The sequence below is a fragment of the Opisthocomus hoazin genome, chromosome 7 (genome assembly GCF_030867145.1).
Source record: "Opisthocomus hoazin isolate bOpiHoa1 chromosome 7, bOpiHoa1.hap1, whole genome shotgun sequence".
Lineage (NCBI taxonomy): Eukaryota > Metazoa > Chordata > Aves > Opisthocomiformes > Opisthocomidae > Opisthocomus > Opisthocomus hoazin.
In genome coordinates, this window is record NC_134420.1 from 16,238,713 (window position 1) to 16,265,793 (window position 27,081).

The 27,081-nt window shown below is 49.7% G+C and overlaps 3 protein-coding genes across 10 annotated transcripts in view; 2 read left to right on the top strand and 1 right to left on the bottom strand.

Moving 5' to 3' along the window:
- Nucleotides 1-12,966, top strand: part of CRACR2B (calcium release activated channel regulator 2B) — a 48,482-nt gene extending 35,516 nt beyond the window's left edge. For 5 of the 6 annotated variants that reach the window (XM_075426220.1, XM_075426221.1, XM_075426223.1 and 2 more), the window contains 8 exons: nucleotides 693-772; nucleotides 3,710-4,004; nucleotides 4,184-4,325; nucleotides 4,559-4,640; nucleotides 7,162-7,276; nucleotides 8,964-9,071; nucleotides 9,814-9,890; nucleotides 10,502-12,966. In XM_075426220.1, the coding sequence (XP_075282335.1) occupies nucleotides 693-772; nucleotides 3,710-4,004; nucleotides 4,184-4,325; nucleotides 4,559-4,640; nucleotides 7,162-7,276; nucleotides 8,964-9,071; nucleotides 9,814-9,890; nucleotides 10,502-10,586 (984 nt within the window). In that variant the 3' untranslated portion in view covers nucleotides 10,587-12,966. The remainder of the gene's footprint in view (nucleotides 1-692; nucleotides 773-3,709; nucleotides 4,005-4,183; nucleotides 4,326-4,558; nucleotides 4,641-7,161; nucleotides 7,277-8,963; nucleotides 9,072-9,813; nucleotides 9,891-10,501) is intronic. The other variant, XM_075426224.1, reaches the window with a different exon arrangement.
- Nucleotides 1-23,420, bottom strand: part of SLC25A22 (solute carrier family 25 member 22) — a 184,882-nt gene extending 161,462 nt beyond the window's left edge. Inside the window, exon 1 of the mRNA XM_075425196.1 lies at nucleotides 23,417-23,420. Coding sequence (XP_075281311.1) covers nucleotides 23,417-23,418 — 2 coding nt within the window. The 5' untranslated portion in view covers nucleotides 23,419-23,420. The remainder of the gene's footprint in view (nucleotides 1-23,416) is intronic.
- Nucleotides 15,635-27,081, top strand: part of CD151 (CD151 molecule (Raph blood group)) — a 36,469-nt gene continuing 25,022 nt past the window's right edge. The window contains exon 1 of one of the 3 annotated variants that reach the window (XM_075425199.1): nucleotides 15,635-15,732. The gene's annotated coding sequence lies outside the window, so the exon portion shown is untranslated. Of the gene's footprint in view, nucleotides 15,733-16,077; nucleotides 16,229-27,081 lie in introns of those variants that run through there. The other 2 variants (XM_075425198.1, XM_075425200.1) reach the window with 2 other exon arrangements.

Consider the following 27,081-nt stretch of genomic DNA (forward strand, 5'->3'; position numbering starts at 1 on the left):
GCAAGTTGCTCGTCTTTGACACTTAAAGATGCTGCATGAGGGGAAGAGGGTTGCAAGAGGAGTTGTCCTGCTTTCTCCTCTGGGGAGCTGGTAAACACTGGCTGCAGGAAGTGTGTAGCCTGAGGTAAGTAGGGGGAAAGCATACAGAGGGACGTTTGTGTGAGGCAGAGCATGTGCGCTGCCCTTTGCAGAGTGGTCTCCTTCCTTTCCTGGGGTGCATGTGCGGCTCTAGGTGAGTACCGGTGCAGGAGGGGTACCAGTGCCTTCTGAGGAAAGGGCAATTGGTCTGTTCCACAAAATATCAGCATAATAAAAAGGCAGATGGGGAAAGAGAGATTCAGCTGTGAGACCAAGCGGAGAAACAAGCCACAGAAATAAAAGCTCTGGCTGGCTAGAGGAAAAGTTCGGTTTGGGGCATCACCATTTTTGATGGATCTTGTTGCAAAGGCGAAAGCAGCAACAGCGATGCCTTCTTGCATGAGTTAAAGGAGTTGAACTGAGAGAAGCAAGCCCTGTGCTCACCTCTGTTCAAACCTGCCAGTGAGGCACTACCGCTGCATGATGCGGGGCTGCAAGGGCTCCAGCCTTGACTCCCCAGAGCAGTCTGCAGAGGTGGTGAGTGGTTGAACTGGGGCTGGTCGGATTCCTGGGTCCTAATCATGTCCTTCATCCCTTCTCTTTTCAACTTCCAGGCGCCTCAAAGCAAAAAGCTCCTGTTGAAGAAAGGGTCAGTGCTAGGCAGTTACCTGCTGGACGACAAGCCGGTCAAACGGTTAGATGGGCATCTGTGTTGTGTTCGTGGTGTCAGTCTGTGCCCGCTGGAGCACCCTGTCAGTCAAGCTGTGTCCCGTGTCTAGTTCTCCCACCGTGGTGCTGGCTGGTTTTGGGAGCATGGGGGGGTTGCAGCTTGACTGTGGCTATAGCTGCCTCTTGTCATCAGGTGGTGTTGGCTCAGCGTGAAGCTGAGTACGCTGTTAGCTAATTTCCACAGCGGGATGGCCCCTCTCTGCACTGCTTCTACCTGCAGCAATGCGGGAGCAACCTAAATGCCATTAGAAGCTACAGGAGTCTTCGTGGGGTGGGAGTCACGAAGGCTGCCTCTGACTGAGTCAGGCAGCTCTGTTAAAATGACTGGATCATCTCCCGAGTGTGCCAATTCCTCCTCAGGCAGAAATCCTGTCCACTGGTGCCTCATGCCAGAGCCCATATTCCTGGGGCATGGGAGAGGGCAGGAGCTGCACAAGGCTTGTGTTCTCTCTGGCAGCTGAAAGCCCCGAGGAGAGGGCCCAGCTCCAGGTGGGTTCATCCTGCCCATCTCCCTCCATACCTATGCAGACACTCACCTGGCACACCAGACCTCCCCTTCAGCCAGGGCAGGCAAACATCTCTGTGTGGCCAAGACCTTTCCCCCCACCCCTCCCCTTCCCTACTCTACAATGGCTTCAATACCCACACACTCCTGCCTGCCTGAACTGTGCTGGCGTTAAGCATCAGCCTGTGCGAACTACTGTGACCAGGACACCGGTACTGGCCAAAAGCCTGGTTCCTCTGAGAGGCAGAGGGGCCAGCCCGGCCCTGACCCGGCTTGGAGCTGGATGTCCCCTGCAGCTGCTGGCCCCAAAGAGGTTCTGAAGGTGGCATGCTTCCCTGTTTCCTACCAGGTCTCTGCAGAAGGTTCCACCGCTTCCCAGTTTCTCCTGGTGCCAGCCAGAGACACAGGTCTAGGCTCAGAGTTTCTTCCAGTTTCACCTCACCCTTAATGCTTGCAGTTCTGGTAGTGGCATTTCAGAATTGAGCTTCTGGCTCCTGGGCCACAGGTGAGCTGTGGAGCAGGGCTCATTCTTGAGCCCAGGCTGGGAGGCTGTTTGGATAGGTCTGACAGAGCCCTTTTGTGGCTGTGTGACTGGCAAACATGCTATCTATGGCACCAGTCACCCAAGATATCCCATCCTCCTCCCCAGCTATTTCTTGCAAAGATCTTGCTAGCTGTTGCTGGCATAAACCCACAGGAAAGGCTTAGTAAGTGGAGAAGTTTGGCAGCGAGGGTGATGTGAGAAGGGGAGAAATATTTGTTGGTCCTGTTTCTGTCCCAGTGCTGTGTCACATCACATTGCTTGAGAAACATGAATAAAATCCATTAGAGCTGGAGTCACAGTTCAGAAAGCTTTGTGTTTGTCCCTTCCACCCAGCCCACCCCCCAGAGAGGATTTGGAGTTAACCCCTCATTGCTCCTACTCCTGCCAGCCCTAGGAGATGGGGGCTGTTCCCCTGAGCCTGGGAGGATATGTCTGTTTTCCATGGGGAGAGGTTCCATCTGGCGTGGCTCTGGGTTGGCATTTGGGGCAGATGCAGGGAGGACAACCAGGAATGTGAGCTTCCTTTCACGGAAGAAGTGTAGGCATGGCAGCAGGTGAATTTTGCAACCCTGTTGAGCTGTATCGACAGGAATGAGAGAGGAGAATTGTTGCCTTGATTCCCGCACTAGCAGCAAGAGAAGAATGTTGCAGAGAGAGGTGTGATGTCCTGCCTCTAAAGAGATTGACTGTAGTAAGCCTCTTGTCTCTCTAATCTGCTTCCAAATGCAATCTGGTGGTAAATGAAGGCAATGGAGATATCTGTGGTGGACAAAGCCGTTTGAGTTCTAAGCCTTCTCACTCCCTTTGTCTAGTTCTTTAACCACGTAAGCCAAGGCAGAGCTAAGATGCTGCCTTGCTCCTCAGCAATGATTCCAGTAGTTTAAATTGATTATTCTACCTGTTCTTTTGAAGGCTGTTCCTCCACTTACCATGTCAGCTCTACTCCCAGTGAGCAAAGTGCATCAGCCTGCTCTTGTGTAGGCACAGTCAGTGCAATATCTATGCCCCACTACCACAGCCTGGGCAGGGGTCCTGCGGATTTGTTGCTGCTGAGAGCGCAGCGTGTCTGGTTGGAAGCTTTGTAAAAAAAAAAAAAACAAAACAAACATCTTTTGGGTCCTGGCTCCCTGACCTCAGGCCAGGTGTGGATGCAGGCCAGAGCAGAGCCAACACCAGGCAAAGTGACCCTGGTGTGAGCATGCTCACTGCAATTTGCACACCTGTGGCAGTTTTCTGCTGCCTGAACTCAGTAAGGCCCTGCTACAGCAGTGGTTGGAAGTGATGGGCTTGTTGCCTGGAGCACAGCTGTGTACCTTCAGCAGAGAGCAGTGACATGCACGCACGCTGCGTCCAGCCTCCCAAGGACATTCAGCCAGCCCTCGCCCTGCTACCTGCAGTCAAAACCCTTTTCACTAACCTCAAAACCTTTGTTGCTTCTTTTTGTGTTGTAATTAGTAATAAAAATAGAGCAGGGGGTTGTTGCTTTTTTTAATAAAAAAATGTTTTTACTGTTCCCATCTCTTATGCTTTGCCTGATTTTTCAATACTGGGGGAAGTGGGAGGCAAAGAATTCTTGAAAAATCCGGAAGGTGGTAATTTTTATTAAAATTAATGAAATATATGTCAGTACATATAAGTACAGCATAGCTCAGGTGAGCTGTCTCTCTTTCCCTAGGGGTGCCATTGATGTCTTAATCACAGGGAGTATGGGGAGTGTATGTATGAAGTAGAGTTCCTGCAAGCATTGCATATGCGCTAATTGAATAGCATTGGTTGTGTTGGGAATTTGCAACCTTTCCCCTCTTCCCCCTACCCTCCCACCCTATTTGTGGTGCCTGTGGGCTTTAATACAGACAACTGGCCTCTGTGGACCTTCCCTTCACCTTCCCAGTGGATGTGGCAGTGGAAGAACCCAACAGAAAGAACTGTAAATACTTCCCAGGCAATGGGATGTGGCTGAAGACAGGAGAAGGAGGCAGCACAAACTTCAGAGAGAAGAGCAGAGACAAGGAGAAATGGTCATTGGCAGCAGATGCTGAGTGGCTGAAGACGACTTTGAAGGGTGATGCTGACTGTAGAAAAAATGCAGATGGATTAGATGATGCTCCATTGCTTCTTAGAGGACAGCCTGTTGGCACTGAAACCAGGGTGAGTCTAATTACTTGAGGTTCTTCCTCAAACACCTGCTACCAGGGACTTAAGGGTTTCTGACTCTCTTCCCGTCTAACTCCAGCTCCATAGGTTTATAGTGCAGGGGTCCAGTGCCTAAATCAAAGGACAGTCTGCAGCTGGGCTTTTCAAAACTGCATCCCTTTCTTCCATTGTAGCTCCAGGCACTGGAACCACCCAGCTGTTCCCCAGATCGCATCTTTAAAGTGGTGTTTGTAGGGAACTCTGGAGTAGGGAAGAGTTCCTTCATCCACCGCTTCTGCTATGACAGGTTCTTGGCTGAGCTCAATGCAACAATTGGTAAGTAATGGGGTTCCTGATTGATCTGGCTAAGAAGGGTGGGAAAGTCAGCCTGGACAAATGTTTTTTGCCTGTATTTTAGCCCAACTAAAGTTAAGATAGTCCCTCTCCCAATTTCAGGTCAATCTTACCATTTCCCTGAACAAAATAATGTTGATCTTGGCCATTGGCCTTGCAATGACAAAATGCTCTCTCCCCATCCTATTTTATGACCTTTGTTAACTTCCTGACAGGTATCGATTACCAGGTGAAGAGTCTGATGGTGGATAACACCCAGGTTGCCTTACAGCTGTGGGATACAGCTGGACAAGAAAGGTAAGCAGTTTCTGTGAGGATGCCCTACTGCCAGGCTCCATGTAGGAAACAGGAGGAAGGGGGAAGAGTGCTTGCACCTGGTTTCTGTCTCTGGGAAAGCTGTTAGCTTCAGAAGGACCAGCGAGGTCACAATGGCTACTCCAGTGCTGAACCTGCAGCATAATTCTGTTTCGGAGATTTCTAGGAGTGGCTACGAAGCAGGGCCCAGAGAGATTGCTCTGAAGACTGATAGAAATTTCCGTATGTCTGACACGCGTGCTTGTGGCTTCAGGTAGTTTATCCTTAAACAACTCTATGATGTGGGGTTCGAAGCTCCTCTAGCCCTCAAAGCTCTCCTACATCAGACTGCTTCTGGGAAAAGCTGCAGGACAGGGCTGCAAATTAAGATAGAAACAAAGGCTCTGGATAGACATCATGTTCTCAGATTCAGTTGTGCCACTGCTGTCTTCAGCTGCTCATCACCACTTGCTATTCAGAGGGTGAAAAGGAGTATGTGAACCTTTCCAGACCTGATTCAGACAAAGCCCAAATGAATTAGTTTGACCTGTGGGGAAGGTGATTTGAACTACCCTGCTGGACTCCGTCAGTGAGGTTATTGGCCCCTTCCACTTCCCTTCTGCTGACAGACTCATGGAAGTGACATCCTTGGTAGAGGGGCAGTGTAGCTTTTTGCAACAGTGAATACAGGTTCCCCATTTGAAGGCCTCTAGTTTCAAAAGCATGGGCCATCACTGGATGTTACCAGCACTGTTGGTGAGCATCAGAGTAGTAGAGGACACACTTGACCCTCATCTGCTACTTGAGATGAAAGCCCACCACTGCCTTCATGTAAATTAGACTTTATGTAGAATGCATTTTGAAGCTGAAGGTGAAAAGCTATTTCAAGGGGGCCATTAACCTCAAGAGCCCGGTAGAAATAAGCACTGGGTATTTTGTGCTAAATATGTAAAGAGGGCAGGCCTTCAAGAGTAAGTTGAGGTCATGGGAATATTATAATCCTGAGCTATGCCAAGAGAGTAATGATGCTGTCTAACTAAGTCAGCTAGATCATGCAGACCTGGTGGGAATACACTATGTAGGAGTATATGTTGAAAAGCAAACTATTTCTTCCAAAATCAAGCTTCATGCTGAAGAAATAACTATTTTTAGTGGGACTCCTGTGGTTATTTCAGTGCTGAAGCTGAGCAGTAAGGGAAATTGTTATGACATGAAACGTGACATTTTACTGAGGCCAGATTGCATCAGAGGCCGAATTCAAGACATCGTCTCTGCAGAAGGACCTTTTGAGTAGGCCCCTACAGCATTAGCAGGTCTTAGATGTGTACTTGCAAGAGAGAACTTGGCTCAATGCTAATACAGAATAGGAGACCTGGGAAGAAGCAAAAGATTTTCTTACTTCTAGAGAAATATTAATTACTTCTAACTGGAGGTGTGTAACCGTGAATACCATATGGAAGAGACAGAGAAACCCCTTGGAGCATGCAAGAACTTCTTGGTGACTTCCCTGAGACTGGCGCATGCTACATTTGATGTTTCTTCTGGAGTATCTAGCCTCTCGTGTAGTTCTAGAGATACACCTTGACTGCCAAAGATAGGGTCTGTGCTTTGTCAGTTGGGTAGTTGCTAGAATGTCATGCCCTTACTGCAGTGAGAAAGAACAGGCTTCAGGCAATCATGTGAAGAGTTCAGGAGGGTCGCTGGTTGCTGTAGGTTTTCTTGGCTCTTAATGGAATAGGAGAGCTTGTTATCCTGTGCCGGGCTGAAATACACAGCTCTCCAGTGAGATCTCAGTACTTGTGTTGCATTTAATTCCATTAGTTTGCAATCAACGTGGTAATATCATGGCCCTATCACAAACTGCTTACAGATTTTAAGGTTTGGTTGGGGTTTCTTTGTTCTTTGTTGGAATTTATTCCCAAAATACAAGTCTGTGGTTCTAACTGGTACTCACAGGACAAAGTAGATGTCTAGTGGAATTTCTCCTGGAAGTGGTGTCTTACTGCTGATTTTATGTGTGATGGCATTGCTTTATAGATTCAAAGTTGGAAACAGACTACTGATGCTGAGATCTTAATTGCTGTTTTGACAGCACTGGGGAAGACATTATGCATGCCTAGTTTATACTGTGGTTCAGCTTAGTCTGCAGATTCTTCCAGACTCTAGAGAAAGGTCATGTTTTTTCCACCCATTTCTCTTTTTATAGGCAATTACCTTTTCCTGTCCCACCCAAACAGATCCTTCTGTTTCTTTTCTCCTGACTGCAAAGGTCTTCCTTCCTGCTTTCTCAGCACCATGCCTTTGGAAAGACTCCTGCTTACCTATGGCTGCCTGGCCTGCCTCAAAGGTGCATGGATCTGACCTGTCTGTCACTAGTCTGTACACACCAGCCCCAGGGGACATGTCTCGGGCACAGGGGCTGCCAGGTCTTGCAGGGAGCCTGCACTAAAAGACAGATAATCCCATTCTCTTGTCAGTACACAGTCGTGGTTCTGAGAGTACCTTTGGTTTTGTCTGGGCTCAGGTTTCGGAGCATTACCAAACAGTATTTCCGGAAGGCGGACGGGATCCTGGTGATGTACGACGTTACAGCCGAGTGCTCCTTCACAGCGGTGCGGAACTGGATGAGCAGTGTCCAGGTGAGAGCAGGGCCTTGGTTCTCCAACACTGGTAGTGCTGCCGTTGCCTTCCTCCAGACCAGCTCAAATAGTCTGTTTGGGAGCAACGTTGTCCGATGCCCAGGAGGTCCTATTGACCTTGGGAAGATGAATTATCAAAGCAGATGCTCTGGGTACTGCCTGTGGTAGTCAGTTTGGGACCAGGGGCTTCTTGTTGAAGATTCCAAAGCCAATGGTAGCCCATTAAATGAGGGAGGGCTGTTTCTATGGCAGAAGATGGCGGGACCTGCCAAAACAGTAGGGTGTGTTTGTAAGCAGCCCACATGCATTGGCAACATCTCCTGACGTGGTCACATCACACCAGTGCTCAGGCAAGGAGATCTCCTGGAGTCCAGCCTATGCACAGAAAGGGGAGACGTCCCTGGTGCATTTACACTCAGACCTGCAGCATGTGTGCACAGCGCTTCGCACAATCACATCCTGACTCTGCTTTGAGATTTCTAGATGAAACTGGAATATCAGTAACATCTTTTTTTTTCTCATTTGCTTCTACTTGAACAGTTGATTTCTTTTTTTCTTTCCTTTTTTTTTATTTGGTGGCTGTGTATTAATACTGTGGCCTGCCCCCCTGCTTTTTGTTTCCAAACTCTCAATAAAAGCATTCATCTGTGGCTTGCATCTTCTAGGGGAAACAAAAATACCTGTCTGTATAATTTAAATGTTGTGTGTAGATGACTCAGAGCTGAAGGGAAATTGTCAAGGGTGATTTTGTTTTGATTGTGCCAAGTCTCAAAAATGAAGATCTAAGTGAAATGAATAAGCATAGGTTGGAGGTTTCTAATACTAACTTCCACAGGCGTGCTCGTGGGGGGAAAGAAAAAAAGCACTTAGCTATTTCTTTGGACTCTAAAAGATCAAAGGTTAAGATTTTCAAAGTTAACCAGCCTCTGAAAATCAGATTCCTTTCAGGAAGGTTAAACTGAGCACGCAGAAAATCAAAGCACTCGAAATCTGTAACTTCCAATAAATTTCTCTTCTTTTCCTTTCCCCATCTTAGTATTTATCTTGCTTTGAAGCTGTTCAGGTACTGTAAGTCATCCAGGACAGTCAAGTTTGGAAATAACTTCGAGCCCCATTCTGCAGTCCATACTCTGGTGATGTTCTAGTGAGCCAGTGGAACTAGAGGGAGTTTTACCAAAGGTTATGGGCTCTAGGAATCACCTAGGAATAGCAAGCAGTTCCTACAGAGACCCTATACAACCGTTGAAAGTTGCTTAGCTTGCTTGGCCAGTGGATTTTCAGCAAGGGATGGTTGAGTTTAGGACAACACATTGGACGAATAGTACCACACATACACACAAAAACTATTGAACTTTATAAGAAGCTCGTCCTGAACTTAAATTCCCCACAGCCTATAGGGCAAACTGCTTTTCTTTAGGCTTGTTATTTCCCAGGGAGGACCTTATGTCCTGTCTCCCCTCTCTCAGCATTCCAGCTGAACATACCAGACATTTGAAATACGTTCCCATAGTTTAAGCTTCCTTCCACAAATCCCTGGGGCTATTTGAGGAATGCCCCTTTAATGATCTAAAGGGCCTGATCTTGCTGGCACTGAAGGTCTTGTTCGAAGTAGCTGGAACAGGATCTGCTCCAAGATACTTTCCTCCCTCAGCTGAGTCTCTATGGTGCTTTACTCTTTCTTTTGCAGGAAGGTATTGAGGATGGAGCTGTGGTCTTTCTGCTTGGAAATAAAGTGGATGCTGCACAGAGACAAACCTGGAATGTGCCCAAGGTGGAGGGGGAAAGGCTGGCAAAGGTGTGACTCTGTGCTCTGCTGTTCGACTTGCTCTGCAGCCTCCCTCCAGCTGGGCAGCCTGGCTGGCAGTAAGCCCTTCTTGGAGTCATTTCCCAGGATAGCACCTTCCTCCTCTGCCCCCCCGCCCCCTGTTTCCCCAATGCAAACACGTACTGAGGTCCATCCTGTACCAGGGAGGATGAGGTGGTGGCCAGCATGTGGCACACAATGGCCCTTGAGGCATGCTCATGTATTTCTCTTGAGGCTTGATAACTCCTGAGCGATGCTCATTCTTTCTGAGGGGAGCATGCATGGCTGTTTTCCCATTTGAGGACTCCGCTAATGCATGCTCTGCAAAATCATCCTGCCTCCTTCCTCACTCCCTCTGCCTGCATGCCCACAGGTACCTTGGCCCCTGGGTGGGGGGAGGCAGGGTTTCAGAGGTGTTCCCCATCTTCTAGATTCTGCAGCACAAAGGTAAGGGAATCCAAGTACCCTGGGAATATGGTTTCTCTTCCCAAATAACTCTCCAGTGTTCCCTTTCGGACACTCTGGCTGGGCCCCTAATGCTGAAGAAGCACCTCGTTTTCCTGGGTTGGTGAGCAGAGTGCGTGCCCCAGCAGGGCAGCAGCAGCCACCCTCCTGGCCCCGACTGCTCTCGGCTGGCTTGCTGAGGGCAAGGGTGGGCCAGCTCCCAGTGGTGTGGGTGAATGGGGGGGGGGAGCTGGCAGCCAACATGGGGGCTTGCTGTGCTCTCTGGCAGGAATACAAGGCTGTCTTCTACGAGTGCAGTGCAATGACTGGCTATAACATCATGGAGCCCATGCTGCACATGGCCAGGTCAGTGAACAGGGGCAGTCAGTCTACCTGGGATGCTTCACCAGCTGTAGGTGGTCGGTGTGGGCTCTGCTGGGCAATGGAGAAGAGGAGGGGCTTGTTGGAGACTGACTTTCTGCCATGTCATAAAAAAGACCTGGAGCAATGCGCTCTTCCCCCCTGTCCTTATCTTCTGTGCCTGCAAAGCACCAAGTGGAGACTGGACATTATTGCATGCAAAGATTTGTCTGGCAGAGCTGGCTGTTGAAAGCTGGAAGTTTAATTTGAATACTTCATCACAGAAACCTTGTGTGCTATCCCAGATTTTAAGCTGGCATTTTCCGTTTTAAGTCTGCATGCATCTCTAAGGGTTTTTTCTTCCTTATCTTACTAAGCATTATACAGAATGTGAAATTTTGGTGGCAATATTTTTAAAGGGAGATAAGGCACTTTGTAAGTCTGAAAGAAGTTTGCTGTAGGATTTTTAATTTTTAAAAAAGCAAGTAGTTTTGAAAAAAGTAATTGAAATCTTGCAAGAAAAATATCCTTTTGTTTTCTTTTATCCCTTCACCTCCCGGTGCATCCTCTCTGTTAAATTCACAGTAGGACTTAGCTGTTTATTAACATTGTTCCAGGTTACTGACAGCTCATGAAGACAGGCAGAGGGAGAATGCCCTGCAGCTGGAAGATGTCAGCTGGAGGAAAGGGTGCTGCACATAAAGTGCATCAATATGTCAGCAAGAGACATATGCCAACACCGTTTCATGAAGCTGGGGTTCCTTTTGAGCAAGCCGAATCTGACGGTATCAGCTCTGCAGAGGCTTGGCGAAGCTGCATCTTTTCCCCACCTGGGAATTTCAAGGCACTGAATCAGGCCAAAATGTGCGTATGATCCACACTGTTCCATTTCCCAACTCTGCACACAGCACTGGTCTCTGGAGGCCTCTGCTTCTTTGGGGGAATTTGGCTGGTCTTGGCTAATAGCACAAACAGGGCCTTCTGTCTGGAGAGGTTTCTTCCCTGTAAAGGGATCAAGTCTTGTTCCGGCAGAGCAGTGGCCTCACAGGAGACAGTGGAGGACACAGTGGGTGCTGTGTTAAATAGAATTTTAGTGTAAGAGATAAAGAAATTATTTTAAATTTGGACTAGCTCTAGGTAGTGATCCACCCATCTTAAAGAGCAGCACCTCCTCTTGATTTCATAACAGCAGAGCCCAGCTGAAAGCCTGCTGCAGTCGGCGGGAAAACCTCCATCAGTTCCTGTAAGATCTGGATCAGGCCCTGTATTTACTGCAAAATTTGGTTTGATTTGCCATATTGTAGTTAACTGATTCCATATGTGGATATAGTATGAACCGATAAAATGTGTCATCCTGATGGCTTTCTTCACTTTTCTACCCCAACGGACCTTGTTACTGTCTCTCTCTTACTGTTCCCAGAACACAGAGCAGTTGCCTTGGGACTCGCAGGCACAGGCACGTGCTGCTGATTCATAACCTGTAGCAGGAGCTGTGCTGTACGTACTAGGGAGGGCCATATATAGCTTGTTAATTGCTGAATGCTGCCTATTTCCTCCCATTTTCTTATCCTTTCCTGAAGAATGTCCAGCATACAGGAACTGACTTACCAGCAGTACTGAAAGATCCTAGCCTGCTAGCTTGACCACAGTGCTTTCAAACGTATGAAGCGCAAAGGCAGCTGCCTGTGTGACATGTCTCTAGTGAAGCTTCTTCTCTTACATTGACCTCATGCAATAACCTCACTTTCCTTGTGAAGGGCCTCAGAAAGAGCAGGACTGAACCTATACCCATTGGGAAGGGGCCTTCTTGTTACCAAGGAGTGGGGCAAAGCAGTGTGAGCAGAGGCGTGGGCTGAGGTAGGAACTGGCCCCAGAAGCGCATCTCTTGGCATAGCTGCCGCTGTGCCTGGGCATGAAGCCCCTGGTGTTCCCTGGGGTGTGATACTTTCCGTTTTGTAGCTCAGTTGCTCTTAAAGCTTTGTGGGACTAAGTGAGTTTTTGTATGATGTCCTGTTCCCTTTCTTCTTTGGGCCTGTTTCTGTATGTGGCTGACATTTTAGGTGCAAGATGTGATACTGCAGCTGTGAAGCAGTCCCCCCAGCCTTGCAGCACAGGGAAGGCCAATATTTATCCACTGTCTTTCCTCTCTTGAGATAAAGCGGCTACTCTAAACGTTTGTTTATTGCACAAATTTCTCTGGGAATACCCCATGCAGGAAAAGTACTCTGAGTCACCGACAGCCTGTCACTCTTACAAAGAATTTCCATGGTTGCTCCTTGTGCCCTTTACTCCTGGGTAGGAAAGAGGAAGGTTTTCTCTGGAAGAGCAGGATTCCTGGCTTAAAGGAACACCTACAAGTAAAAAAGCTCCTGCTCAGTCCTTACTGCTGGCTGGCTGTGTTTCATTCTGTGTTTAACTGCAGTAATGCCTTCCAGAGACTGCGAATCAGAAAAGTTAGAAGAGGTCCTGAAAGAAGCAGGGCTGCTGGTGTGGCATGTAGGGCAGTGCTGCCAGTGAAACGGCTTGTGTTTGCAAGAAACGATGTTTTGGAAGGGAAATCCTCTCTGTTTTCAGAAAGCACCTGCAATCTGACCACTGATGGGGCTTTCTGGCATTCTAACCAACCTGCCGTGAAGGAGCACAGACATTATCACCTGTCGAATAGGTCAAACCCACTACCTGAGCTGGGGGAGCTGCTGCCTGATTGCTCTGCAGCACACTCCAGTTGCAGGTTACTAAGGAGCGGCGCTGACTAAGAACTGGCATCTTTGGTCGGGGCACATCAGTAAGGCTAACATTTACTCACCTGCAGCAGCAGGACTTGGGAGGTTGCTGCAGAAGGAAGAGAGAGCAGTATCGAATCTGCTAACGTGGGCTGAATGTGCACCTCCCACACTGTGTACAGAGCACATGAAAGACAAAGGTGTGAAATACAGCTAACACACACAAATACAGGCCAGTCTACGTATTACCTTTATCGGTGCTGTCATATTGCACTGGCCAGAACTACCATGTGGTTTTTTTAACGTACAGCCTTCAGCATGTTTTCTTAGTGTGCAAGCAGAGTACAGGCAATAAAGGAATGCTGTCTTGCAAATGGTTGTGTTGAGAGATTTTTTTTTTCAGGAGATTCAGCCTCCCTTGTTCAGTCTCTGGTTGTAGCATGGCCTCCCCTTCTCGCTGCTGAGGAAGTGCTGAGAAGCCTGTCCCCCATGGTGGTACAAATGGGAGATTTATGAGTAGAGAGCAAGTTGATCAGGAGCCCATGTTGCGGGGGCGGCACAGGAGCAATTAATATCCAACCTTATTTTTTTCTTCTTTAAAGCAGCTGGAGTCTGACTGATCAGAGAAGGCAGAGCAGGGAGGAGAAAAAGGGGAGATGTTTGCCTGATGTCTGGGGGCAGTTATAGTGCTTTCAGGCAGAGCATGTTGTCACCTCATACCTGTATTTGTAGAACTAAACATTTATTTTAATAATATCCCAACTCACTAGAGTTAGGAATTTGATTGTTTTTAATCCTTATGCCCTGGCACAGCTTCAACTAGTATGTCTGTGCATTACAGAACTAATCTCTCTGCAGCTTTACAAAAGAAATCACTAGTAATTTCCCCTGCTATAAATTGATAGCACAGAAAGTAGCTCACTGTGATGTCTTTTTTTAGAGAACAGGGCGGACTTTTGTTTCAACCATGACAAAGTGGCACAGAGCTTGAGCAGGTTGCACTTGGACAACAGTAAGCACCAGGGTGGGTTTTATTACTGGATGGGGTTTTGTTGTCTCTTTGCACAAGATTTGAATGTCCCGTTGGAAGACCTAGATGCTTACAGTCTAGAGGGGCATGTTGTTAGTTTTTAAACCTTTCTGATACCAGGCTCAAAACAGACCAGATGGTCGACACAATTCCAAATTTTACTACACCACCTCTATTTTTGTCAGAATCTCTCCTGCCTCTAAATGGAAGCCCTAGGAGCAGCCACCTTCTGCAAGCAACTGCTAGAAACTGCACCGTAAATAAAAATCAAACAATGGGAATATCCTGAGGTGGCATGAGACAAGGGAGGATGCAAAGCAGACTCTGCCAGGGGCCTTATTCCTGCGCCATGTCAGCTGCAGTCTCTTTGTGTACAGGTGACTTTTTGCACACAACCTGTAAGGCTTTTTGGAACTGTATCACAAGAAAGTACTTTTTTCTTACAGCCTAGGAAACCTCTCCTGGCACATGCAACAGTGCAGCTACATATACAATCAGATCTAGGGGCAAAGGTGAAAAAAACAGCTGCTCCGATAAGCAGCCACAGTCCCACAAAGGTCTGCTCTGTACGCACGCAGAGACCCCACTCTGCCTTGTGTTGCACTTGTCTCTTTCCTGTTAATATCCTAAGGGTAAGTGTAACAGGATTAGCCAGACAGCACCTCTTTGAAAAGCCAGAACAGGGCTGAAGAGAGAGCCTTAAGCCACAGTGTTGTTTAAAGCTTTCCCATGGGACAAATACAGGAATTGCAAAGGTTGGCAATGTTGGTTTTCTTCTGCCTTCTTTGTTCCAGCAGCCTGAACTCCAAGCGACAGTTTCCATTTACACACATTAAATCAGTTCCTGCTATGGGAATCATGCAGTCTTTCACTCAGTGTTTTCTGTCCTGTCACCTTCCTCTGTTCGCGTCTTTTCATCCTCTTTTTACTTGCTAATTGCTTAGTCTGTATATTTATTGTCCAAGTGCTCAAGCTCCAAGTATTAAGGTATTTCATAACTTACCCTATACACTTTTAAATGCTGCATTTGGAAATCTGCTCAACACCAATAGATCCAGGGTCCTGCAGTTCAGAGCTTCGGTAGCTCTTTGAGCCACCATCAGCCTGCTCATTACTTATCTGGCTGTTTGTGAGTCGCACAGTAATTTCGGTTGGCGCAGCCACAGCAATCCAGTTCCAGACTCTTCAGGCCTGTGAGGCATGCTTTATATGCACATCAGGCCAAGTGGTTTCATAAGGCCCTAAGCGTAGCTGTGCGCTTCTTCCGAAATGACCAGTCCACACGAGACCTGACCAGGTAAAATTATTTTTTTCAAGGTAAACATGTATCTCCAGTAAGTATATGTTGCTCCAGTAATAAGCTGAGGACTGGGCGGTGCGGTCTCCTGCAGCGTGTCCCACCTTTACCTGCGGGCTTTCCCCAGCACAGGGCAGCCACGCAGGCAGCGGTTGTGCCTCATCATGCCCGTTTGCTGACCCAAACCTGCCAGGGTGGGAGGTTACGCTCTTTCCTGTTTGTACATGAAATCCACAGCCACGGGAAGACGGCAGCGGCCCAGTGCGGCCACCCGGACTCCGCCAAGGAGGGCTGGGCCTGCGGTGGGGGCCTTCGTCTCTTGCTGCCTCCCGGCCCTGCCACGCTCTGCCTGCCAGAAACCTCTGAGCGCGTGAGCTGGTCCCCTGAGGTCCTGCTCAACCCCTCGGCTCTCCGGGGGCTCGGAGCCGCAGCGCAGGTCGGGTCCCGGGGGCTGAGGGGAGGCGGTTCGCTCGTCGGGAACGACCGGGTGATTTCTGAGTTGGGAACACAGCCAGGAGAGGTGAAGTGGCACAGTCGACGCAAACACCCACGAGGTCCTAAACCGGCCTTTTCGCCCCTCCCTGCTCACATCTCCTCTTCCCACCCACCCCTGGGAAACCCGTGCGGGGCCGCTCAGGGTCCTTCTTGCGAGACCCGCCTCCGCGCGGGGCTGCTGCTCAGCGCGGGTGTCTGGGCTGCGCTGAATGAGGCCATGGAACCACGCGGCGATGTGCCCGTCGGGGCTCGATCTCGGTTCGCAGGGCACTCACGGAGAGCTCTGCTCACGGAGACAAGCAGGTCTGACGCCTTAAAAGGGGAAAAACAGAGACTGACGCTCCAGCTCGCGTTTGCTCTAACGTGCTGCCTGCGGCCATGGAAACGCCAGGGCGAGGTGGCGGGAGCCCGGGGTCGCTGCTCCCAGAGGCGCGGCCGGGCAGGTCTGCACAGCGCCGGCAGCGCCCCGCGCTCCCGCCGCAGGCACTGCCGAGCCCGCGGGCCCCGCCGGCCGCCGCCTCTAGCCAAGCTTTGCTTCGCAGGGAGCGAAGGACGGCGCGGCCGCAGCACTGCGGCCAGGACGGGTGCCGGAGGGAGGCGTCCCCCGGCGAGGCACCGCCCCGTGGGGTCGGGGCGGCCGCGCCCGCTGCGCTGGGCTGCACCGCGCCGCGCTGGGCCGGGCGGGTCGCGCTCCCGCCCTCGCTGCGTCGGGGCGGTTGCTCCCCTCCCTCGCAGCGCGGCAGGTTGGGGCGTGAGGCGGCGCGGAGCGCTCGGGTCCGGCGCGACTCGCTGCGGAGGGGTGAGGCGGGGCGCCCCGAAATGGCGGCCGCCCGGGGGGGGGGGGGGCGGGCGCGCGGGTCCCTCGGCGGCCGCTGGGGCTGTGGCGCGGCGGGGCAGCGGGGTGGGGGGCCGGGGCGGCGGCAGCCCCGGGCAGCCCGGCGGGGGGGGGGCACAAAGCGCTGCGCGCGGTCCCGGTTTGTTGCAGCTGGAGCCCGGCCCTGCCCTCAGCCGCCGCTCCCTCCCTCCCTCCCGGCAGGCTGGGCCGTGAGGGGGCCCGGCCGTACCCGACGGACCGCGGGCACTGAGGGCCAGCTCCGCTGCAGCGCGGCTTTGCTTCACCGTCAGCGCCCCGTGGCACTCTGCAGCTTCACAGGGGCTCCGCTTTTGCCTGGTTTTTTTTTTTTTTTTTAAGTGTTTTAACCTGTTGCGGGGGGGGGGAGGGTGTCAGAAGCTTTGCATAGGCTGTGCGTTAGGAAGGGTGTTCTGAATTTTGCCATAATCGTGTGAAATGATACTTAGCTCGCTCTGCCTGTTGTTAATTCTCCCCGTTGCACAAATAAGACTTGGCCTTTGTGTTGGGCTCGTGGGACCCTCGCAGACGGAGGAGGGGGAGAGTGAGCACTTTCTCACCACAAATCCAGGTGGTGTTTGATTTCTTCTGTTTTCTGGAAGCTGGTGGCGGTGGGTTGCTGTTGCGCCGGGGTGTTGCTTGCCATGGGGAATCTTTCCCGGTAGCCTTTGCTCCATGTCATCTCATGAAGCAAGTCAACTGTAAAAATAAATCCTGACTCTTCCTGAGCACTCTGTAATCAACCTGTTGCAGTGTCCTGCTGAATTTTAGCAACGACATACCTTTATTTTAGCTCCTGTATAGCATCCCTTAAATTAGGCTGCTTCACTTCGTTCGTGCCCCTACAGCAGTTTCTGGCCCTGAGAGTTCTCCTGGAGTCTGCGGAAGGTTTGTGTCGAGGGGTGTGAGAGATTCTTCAGCAAGGGGTTGGAAGAAAGCTGCTGGTATTCCCTTGTCAAGCAGAAATGCTAGGTGGGAGTGGCTGCTGGAGTGCTATCTGTCCCCATTAGGAAGTTTCCAGCAGGCGTATTATATTATTCCCAGCTGATGAAAGTTGTGGCAACAACTCTAGCTGTTCACGCAGACTGGGCAACAACTCCCTTACTCTTGAGACAGCCCTGAAGGGGTTGGCTGGTGAGCTGTGCCCCCTCTAGTTGGGTCATGCCACAGGTGAATTCACTTGTTGCTTCTACTGCTCTAAGGATTGTGTTGGGCTGCTTGTTATGCATAGGACGAAAGTACATTTTCATATGTGTTTGTACATGTAACTTCTCTATCACCATGTATACAGGCCAACTATCCTGTCTGACGTTTCCAGCTGATCTGGTCGCTATAAAAGCAATCATGCTGTCCCTCTGTTTTTATTGTGCCTTCTGTTTAAGAAGGAAGCTTAGAAAGGTAAAAGGATGGAAAACAAAATGGGGGACCTTTGCTTTTTCATGTCCCAGTCTACTACTGTTGTCTTCAGTGGCCTTGTCAGTCTTGTTCTTGAAACCTCCTGAGAAGGTGTTCTCCTACTCCCCACCTCTACTCTTTACTCCTGGGCTCGATGCTGGGTTATTTCCAGCCCTCCCTGAGTATCTGCACCAACAGCTGAGGTCATGGAAAGCCTGAGGGAGGGTGACTCCTGGAAATTATAGCTCGCCTCGGCTTCCCTGGCTGTGAGGAACAGAAAGCTTAGTCTCCCTGGTGGTTTAGGAAACCTTTGAGATCCTGAAGGTGAAGACCAGGTCTCCTTCTGTCTCACTCGCTCATCCTTCGTTTCAGACCCTGAGCATGATTTTCCCCAGCAGAGCCAAAATGAAATGAACAGTGCCACTGTTTGTAAAATCGCCCCCCTTTTCCCATACTCTTTTGCACATTCATGTTGGCAGAGCTTTCCCCCAGGATGGTGGCGATCTTCCCAATCTATGAGAAAGGTGCCTTTCCCTGCCACCCCCTGCCTGAAGCCAGGGTGTGGAGGGAGTGATGAGGAACAGCAGGGCTGCAGGATGGAGATGAGGTGTTTTCTCAGTACTGTGGAGAGCACCTTGTACCATCTCTTCCCATGGCACAAAAACTGTATGCAGCCAGGCCCTCTTGGCAAGGATCAGCACTGTAATAGCAGCACTGCTGATGGGCATCTCTCTGCCAGTGCTCTGCTCCGTCGCGCCTGCCAGACTCCTCTGCTTGTGATCTCAACAGCTTGGCATCCGGGGGAGTGAATTCAATCAGTCCTATTAGTCCTGCATCCTGGCTGCTGCACAGTAATAAAACTTGCGGCAGTGTGAGCACGAGGATAATTACTATTTTGCACTCCTGGTAGTCCATGGCAGAAAAAGATGTGTGTTTTGGGGTCTGGGCCACATTCTAGCATGGCGCTCTCAGTCCGTGTTTCTGACCTCAGTGGTCGGGTGCTTACAGCTCTTCAGTCTGAGCTGGAAAAGTGCTGTACAGCTCAGTAGGTGCGTTTCAGGCAGTAGTGAAGTAAGCTTGACACAGGACTGAAAGTGTAGCTGGCTCCTTAGAGGGGTGTCATCGTAAGTAGCTGCCGTGACACATAGCAGCTGGGGTTTTCAGGAACATGTTGATATGTTAATATATATACATATTTTTGTATTGTGTGTATGTATTTGTGTGCATTTCATGCATGGTTTTGATGCCAGCAGTGCTGGACACTAGTGGAGGCAGGATACTGGTTTAGTGGGGTAAGGAAGGACATCAGAAATTACATTCTGTGGAGGTTAATAGAGGAGCCCTTGACAGCTATGTACATTCATGTGGCTGTTGACCCGCAGCTGCTGTTGGCAGGGTACAACCAACCAGATGCAGTTTTAATTGTGCAGTGAGTTGCCCAGTGTGCATTGCCTGCATCCGTGTAAGCTGCCACGGAGTTGCTTTTTCTACCTGCTGAGCACGTGTGTAACAGGAGAGTGCATCTGAGTGAGGGAGCGTGGAGGATGTGGGATGTGGCATGGCCTCCGAAGAGAGGTGGAAATCATAGAATCATAGGTTGGAAAAGACCTCTAAGATCATCAGCTCCAGCCGTCCACCCAATACCACCATGCCTACTAGACCATATCCCGAAGTGCTACATCTACACGTTTTTTAAACACCTCCAGGGATGGGGACTCAACCACCTCCCTGGACACTCTGTCCCAATGCCGGACCGCTCTTTCAGGAAAGAAATTTTTCCTAATATCCAATCTAAACCTCCCCTGACGCAACTTGAGGCCATTGCCTCTCGTCCTATCACTAGTTACTTGGGGAGAAGAGACCAACACCTGCCTCACTACAACCTCCTTTCTGGTAGTTGTAGGGAGTGACAAGGTCCCCCCTCAGCCTCCTCTGCTCCAGACTAAACAACCCCAGCTCCCTTCAGCCGCTCCTCAGAAGACTTGTTCTCTAGACCTTTCACCAGTCTCGCTGCCCTTCTCTGGACATGCTCCAGCACCTCGATGTCTTTTTTGTAGTGAGGGGCCCAAAACTGAACACAGTACTCCAGGTGCGGCCTCACCAGTGCTGCGTACAGGGGCATGATCAGCTCCCTACTCCATCTGGCTGCACTATTTCTGATGGAAGCCAGGAGGTTGTTGGCCTTCTTGGCCACCTGGGCACACTACTGCTCTCAAATGAGACATGTGGGAGGTGCGATGGGGGTGTTGCTCAGACCCACGTGTTGTTCCTGGCAGCTGTAGTAAGGCTTCGTAAGGAAAAACTGAGACAGAAGTAGGTGACGTAAAATGTTTGGCATTGACCATTGTTTCTTATGTATTGCTTCTAACAGATCTGAGTGCAAAAGGAGCAAAGTTCACTTTTCCAACCCAGGTTCTCTTTCCTTTTGTAGGAAAGAAAACAAAGCAGCAGGGACCTGGTTTTAAGCAGAGCAGGTGGGGATCTGGGACAACGGGAAGAGTTGTGAGGCTCTGCCTAAGCGCCCATGCTTCGGTGGAGTTTGTCCTGTGGCTGCTGTGTGGAAGGTGCACTCTCCTAAGAAGCTGTGGAGTTGGGCTGAAATCTGCAGCATGTTTCCCAGATGTCTTTGCCACTGTAGGAGAGGGACAGGTTGAGAGGAGCAAACACCACATGGATATGTGGTGGGTCAAAGACCTGGCTCTGCTGTACAGCTGGGTAGGATGAAAGTACATCTGATACCTTGCCCTGGAACACTTCTGCCCTGGTGGGAGAGAAGTAGACAGGAGAAGGACCAAGCGGATAATTACTATTTTGCATTCCTGGTATTGCATGGCAGAATAAGAGGTGTGTTTTGGGAGCTGGGCCATGTTTGGGTATGACCAGCTTTGTCTGTGTTTCTAACTTTAGTTCTTCTTGCTGGTCAGGTGGTTCAGGCTCTCCAGTCTGAGCTGGAAAGGTGCTGTACAGTTTGGTAGGTGCATTTCAGGCAACAGTGAAATAAGCCTGGCATGGGACTGAAAGTGTACCTGGCTCCTTAGAAGGTGTAAGCATGAGTAGCTGCTAGTGGGGGCAAGATACTGGCCTAGTGAGAGAAGGAGGGGCAGTCAGGAGTTATGGCCCATGGAGATTAGCGGAGGGGTCCTAGGCAGCTCGTTCAGTACAAGTGTATGACTTACCAGCATAGCTGGAGAATGAACAATGGGTCCTTTGGCTCCTTCACTGATTGAATTCCAGTTCAAACTGGAACCAAGAGTGGTTTGAGGTAGGAATTTCTGCAGGAGAGGTTTCTGTTTTGTGTGAAGTGGATCATGTTTTGAGCCTCGCTGACCTGTTATCTGCTAGAGCAACAGCTGCAATGCCTGCATGGTTGTGTTTTCAGGGAGTGCTCTGATCCTCAGTGACTACCACACTGCAACAGTAAAGAAAATAAGGGGGAGGGATGGTTTTGGTCAAATTTGTGTGCTAACAGAGCCAGCTGGCAGATGCCAACCGTGCTGGCATTTTTGACATGCCAGCCAGTGAGCTGGACTTCTGGAGTGCGGGAGGAGGCAGGCATAGTCATGGCTCGTGAATGTCAGTATTTCTTCCTAGCTTTGCTGGAATCCAGAAAGGAGGAATTCATGTCCCGTATCTGCCCCCCGCATTGCCCCAGAAACAGAGGTGATTTGTTATTTTTCTCCATGGTGGCTGTAAGCTGCACGCAGAGCTCCCAGGGAGGCAGTGGGGAGCTGCGTGTGCAGTCACAGTGGTGTACGGCGAGTGCAGAAGCTGGGCAGACTGGCATGTGCATGGCAGGCACTGTCTTGGAGCAGCCAGCTCTAGAGCAAGCAGGGGTCTCAGGTGTGTGTGTCGAGTGCTGTGCACCAGGAACGCGTGTGTGGAAAAGTGTAGGGCTTCATGCTTGTGGGTTCGGCTGTTGTAGAAGGGATGAGTCCAGTCCTGTGTGGAAGTACAGCTTGTGGAGGAGCGGAGCTGCCAGCAAGCTGGAAGCGCTGGTTAGTTGCAGGTCCCTCGTTGATACATGGAGTAGCCCTCTTCCATCTTTGTAGGGCACTTGTCTTAGGTGAGAGGTCTGCCAAAGGTAGGATGAGAGGTTTGATGTGATCTCCAATTTACCTTGTCCACTTGGAGGGTCTCTGGAGGGACAAATTTCCTGTTATTGTGAGGACCTCTTTCTGTATTTGGGGAGGAGGAACCATCAGGCTAGTTTCTGCACCACTGAGTCCCAGTTTGCTGTTTTTTTCTCTCCTCTGGAGCAGGGAAAGAGTACAAGCATCCCGCTGAGCTCCTGTGCTGTGTGTGGGGAATGAGGTTGCCCTCATCTCGGAGATGGGCTCTGGAGAGCCCACCAAAAGCCTGCTCTGTCCATTGTGTGCTCCCCAGGGCTTACCTCCAGTGTGTGCAGTGTATTCTGAGACAGGGAAAAAGGGAATTTAAACCACTGTGCTTAGACCAGGAAAAAATCCTGGTTGCCAGCTTCCCTGGGCCGTTTGCCCTCAGAGTTGGTCAGGTGCTGAGGCAGTGTGGATCCTGACTCACCGGTGTGCTGCAAGAAGCCTGGAAGGAGGGAAAACCAGACAACAGTTCGAGAGGAAAAACTGTGCTTTCACTGGTGTCACGAGCTTTACTTTGCCTTCATCTATCTCCATGTGGAAGAAAACCACCTTGTATATGAAAGGGGTTTTACCGTTTGCTGCTTCATCAGGAATTTTAACACGTTTTTAGGAAAAAAGAAAAGAACGGAGGGGGAAGCCAACTTAGATGAGAGCAGTGAGAGTATCCAACTTAAATTATTGCAGTTATATCAGTGTAATGCTTATCAACAGTATGTTTAGAGGTGTGTAAGTGGGAAGCTGGTTTCTCTGTGTATGAAGGGCATAACTGCTGCAGATCAGCAGTATCCTCCCAATTTTTGACTGCTGACCGTGTCTGGCCTGCCCAGGTGCCCTCTCCCTGCATTACTCTGACCAATTAGTCTTTTTTGTTCGCCTGTTTCTGTGCCCACGGTGGTGGTTATCAAGTCAGATACTGCTGCTGTATGTGGATATACCACTGTAGTGAGGAGTTTTCTGAGTGACAGGAAGATGGCCCTGACACCGGAGTGGTCAGTGCTGAAACACCCTGTTGCTTGGGGTCAGTAACAGGAGAGTTATTTTCTGTGCCAGAATTGCCCTGGTTACTTGCAGCACGAATTTTAGAGTTTTGTCTAAATTCTTCAAAAGCAAGAAGTGACTTTTGTTTTCTGGGTTCCTCTATCCCTTGATATCCTAGAGGGACCTCATTTTCACAGTGGGCATTTGAAGGTTAATCCAGGATTCATTTTGAAGTCCAGCTGGTTTGTGCTGGCATCTGTCAGAAGAACGCTTTTCCAGTTACTTATTCCTGCCAGCTCTAAATGAAGTGGATGATGTGCTGAGACAGTCTTTCCAAAGTTTCTGCGCTTGGTATAGCTCTGTACCCTTCGTGGAGAGCAGCCCTTTGCCTGGGCAGTTATTTGAAGCAGCGGAGAGGACCTGAGCAAGCCCAGCTCCTGGTGCCTCTGCGAGCAGGTCTGTGTGCATACTGGTGGACCGAGGTGTTTCAGGGATGCGGTTGATGGCTTGCGGCTGCGGGGTTTCTTTAGAGCTTGTTGGCCTGTGCTCTGGTGTCAAGGACTTCTCTTTTCCCCTGCCCCCAGCCTTGGCAAAGGGCCAGCCGGTAATTGCCTTGAGGGCAGCCCTTGCCCCCCAGTTACTTATTGACATGCTGGTGCCTCCCTGTCAAGTGTGGAGGCTCCTCTAGAAACAGCTGTGTAAATGGTTTTGGTGGAGTCATTAAAACTCACTACACAAGAGCCAGGTGGAAGGGGGAGGAATGTTTTATTTTTGGCTGGGGGTTGTTTGATATTTACTGAAAGAATGGTCCTTTTCAAGGCAGCCTCAAGCAGCATGGATTGAGCATTGTTTCCAGCATTGCTCCGATAGCTAGAAGAGAGACAGCTCTTATGGACTGGACTTACAGCTTCAGGAAATGAAATGTCATTTAATTTGCCCTTGACTGTGCTTGATATTTGATCTGACTCTAGTAAAAGTGTTTTTAGCTCTGGATAGGAATATAACTCCTCAAAGCATTTAGTGATCACTCCACAACACCCCCAGAGACATGGACGTCAGGGATATGTAAGGACTGATGGTCAGAAGAGACTTCTTGGTTATTCCTGGCACTGCTGTTAGCAAAATGGCCAGTTCCAGGTGCAAGAGTGTTCCCGCATGACTTGGCTGTCCTGGGTGGGAATGGAACCTCCTGAAGATGCCAGCGGTTATCTCTATGGCTGCTACGCTGAGGTGGGAGCTGCTGTCGCCCTGTTCTGTGGCTGCATGACGTTCCCTCTTCTGTCAGCGCACTGGGCTGCTGCAAAGTGTGTTGCCTGGTTCCTAGGACCGCAGGTACCAACTCCATCGCTGACACGCTGAGAGGTTTGCTCTGCATGGCTGGCACAAGCCTTGAGCTAATCAGCAACATGGCTGAAGCAAGAAGACTGTTAGGCCTTAGTTTCCACTGTCAAATCGCTTCTCAGTTGCTTTTAAAATATGATCTTTGTGGAGTTGAAACTGATGCAGGCTGCCTGGGAGAGATGTGTGGGCTGATTCCAGAGACTTTTGCTTTGCTTGTTGACACCACAGAAAGTGCGAACAGGAACGGCCTATTCAAAGCAGAAGAAGTTTTGTACAAAAGCTGAATTTGGTGCCAGCTTTTTGTGTGTATGTTGCTTTCTGCTGTGCTGTCTACAGTCAGGTGTCTCAGGCACAGGCAGGGCAGTGCTAATAAGTAGCTTGAAAACTTCACTTTTTATAGCTCTGCGTTCTGCAGTGGTCTTCTGGAGGACAGAACAGCTCTAGGAGAATGGATGTTGGGATGGGAGGAGAGCGAATCCCCCCCTTATCTCTGCTGGGAGAGTCAATCTCTCTGCACTCATATTAAAAGATGTTACCTTTTTTCCTTTGCTGGGGTGCTTTGAGGAGGCAAAGGGTCTTTCAGACAGCAAGATTATAGAACATTGTGTCATTGAGAGGCTAGAAATGTACCTCATGGTGACACACCAGCTGCCAGCCCTCTCTTCCAAAAACTGCTGCACGTGTTTTTGACAGTAGGTTTTAAAGTCCCACGATTCATTTGTGACCTCGGTGAGGTGAAGATGATGACCTGCCATGGGAAATGCACCTCATACTGTGGGTAGGCAGACAGTCTACTGGCTTTTAGCTAGTTGCTTTTTCACTGCAGAGATTTGTAGGGAATGAAACTGAAAGTACCTTTGCAGTAAGACTGCAGCCAAATTTTGAGTGACTGCGTGCTAGCTACAACACAGCATGGGTTCTTAGCTTAGTCTTTGCCCTGAGCTCAAACCACCATGTAAAAACCCAGCTATTTGTAGACAGTAAACAAATGGTTATCATTGTCACATTATTTGGAGAACGCTTTGAATTCATGTACAGAATTGCCTGCGTGGGCTTTGTGGGGGCTGGGATGAATGTTAGCACTTGTTGGCTTGGTCCTGGTACTGGCATGGCTACAGGGCAGGGAGGTTTTGTGAGCACTCCCTGAAAACACTGAGGACCCAGTTGCTTCGCTTCTGAGAATTGAGCTGAAAATGAATGTAATGAATAGGAAGGGATCAGGCGGAAAGCTGATTCTGCACAAACTGTTTTGTTTAGAAATGCGGTTTAGTGCTACTGGTAAGTTCTCCAGTGCTGACAAAGCCCAGCTTAAAAAAAAAAAAAGCCAACCACAAAACAAAAAAAACAAACCAAACCCACAAACCCTACAATGCCCATGAACAGAGTTGGGAAAACAGAATTTGAAATGCCAATAAAAAGCTGCAGTGAAGAGTTTGTCTTGTCTGTTGGCTGACCCCGACCTATCTGAACTATCGTTACTCATCATGGCAAACCCTCATTACTATGAGCTGTCTGTAAACACGTGCCAGGCAGATTTCTGGCACTTCGAGTGAGAGAAAAGAGGCGGTTATTGTTCCTCTTCTCAGTTCAATGACTAGTGAAGTGGTTCCTGTGTGTAAATAGCGTAAAGAGCTTCGGGATCCTTCAGGATAAAGGAGGCCTTGTGACATATAAGAGGATGTTGTCTGACACGGGAGGAGTTCCCGTTGGCTGCACAGTGTGTGCCGGTCTCTGGCCTGCCTTCCAGCTCCCAAAGGGGACTGGGTGCTCGGAGGGACCGTTTGCTTCTCCACTTACCCACTTCTGGGAGCAGCAGACAGGGGCTTTCTGCTCTCAGGCTGTGGCTGACTGCTTAAGTTTTGTTAGAGTCAGAAAGCCCTATGAAAGGTTTTTGCTTGCTTTGTAGTGGAACAGTGCTAGAGCGCAGACAGGCACGGTCCCGGGTATGCTCGATTGCTCTTTCTTTCTCATGCTTTCTTTTGCTTTATGGTTGTGAAATTGGTTATATGCTAAGGTCCCTTTTATCCTCAAGGATCCCGAAGCCAGCCATCACCTCACCCAGGTTTGACTAACCCCCTCATAAAACACTTAATTTGCAGGTTGATGTGTGTAGTACTGAACATGCAAATCCTTGCTGAGTTTGAAGTTTATGCTTGTTGTTATTTATGCTTCACTAAGTCCCTCCCCTGGGGAGTAAACAGTCTCCAAAAAATGAGCTGAAGGGCTAAGTGCTCCTCTCCTGAGAGACAGCTCTTGTCCTGAAGAGCAGGCGGCTCCTCAGGTGTATTAGGCACACAGTCCTCGCTGGATACCTGACTCTCATCAAAATTAGCAGAAGTTAAGGGTCTACATCTCTCTAGAGGGGTCTATTTAAAACACAGCAACTGCAGCCAGGGTAGAAGAAATGAAGGATTTGGCAAGTGTCCCAAGGGGTGACATCAGGACTCCGATACGCCTGTGGAGGTGATGCCTAGGCCCAGAGGGTGCTGAGGTGAGATCCCCCCAAGCTCCCAGATAAGCTCTCACTTATCCAGAGTTTTTCAGAAAGGTGCTCTCCCAGTTGAGCGGTAGGGCCAAGCAGGGTCTGCTGAAGATGGCCAAGAGATTTTACTTCTTGTTGAATGTAGATGTCTTTTAAGTTGTATCTACCTCTCACAGATCCACTGTGCACATTTCTGATAGGAGCAGGTGATATGGCTGGGAGACATTGCTTTGCATTGCTCACTTCTCAGCAGCCCCTAAAACCAAAGGATCATTAATTCATTACCCAAACACACAGGTTAGGGAGGAAGAATTGCTGTTCTCTTCGTCTCTCCATCCTGCTGCCTGCAATGCCAGTGGGAACAGATTGCAGGGAGAATCGAACCTGCTTGCTGCAGGATGAGGGTGAAATGGCTGAGGATGTGGCAGTACAAACTACTGCAGAAAGTTTGGAACCCTCTGTCTTAGAAAAGCAAGGGACAGAGAGGATGC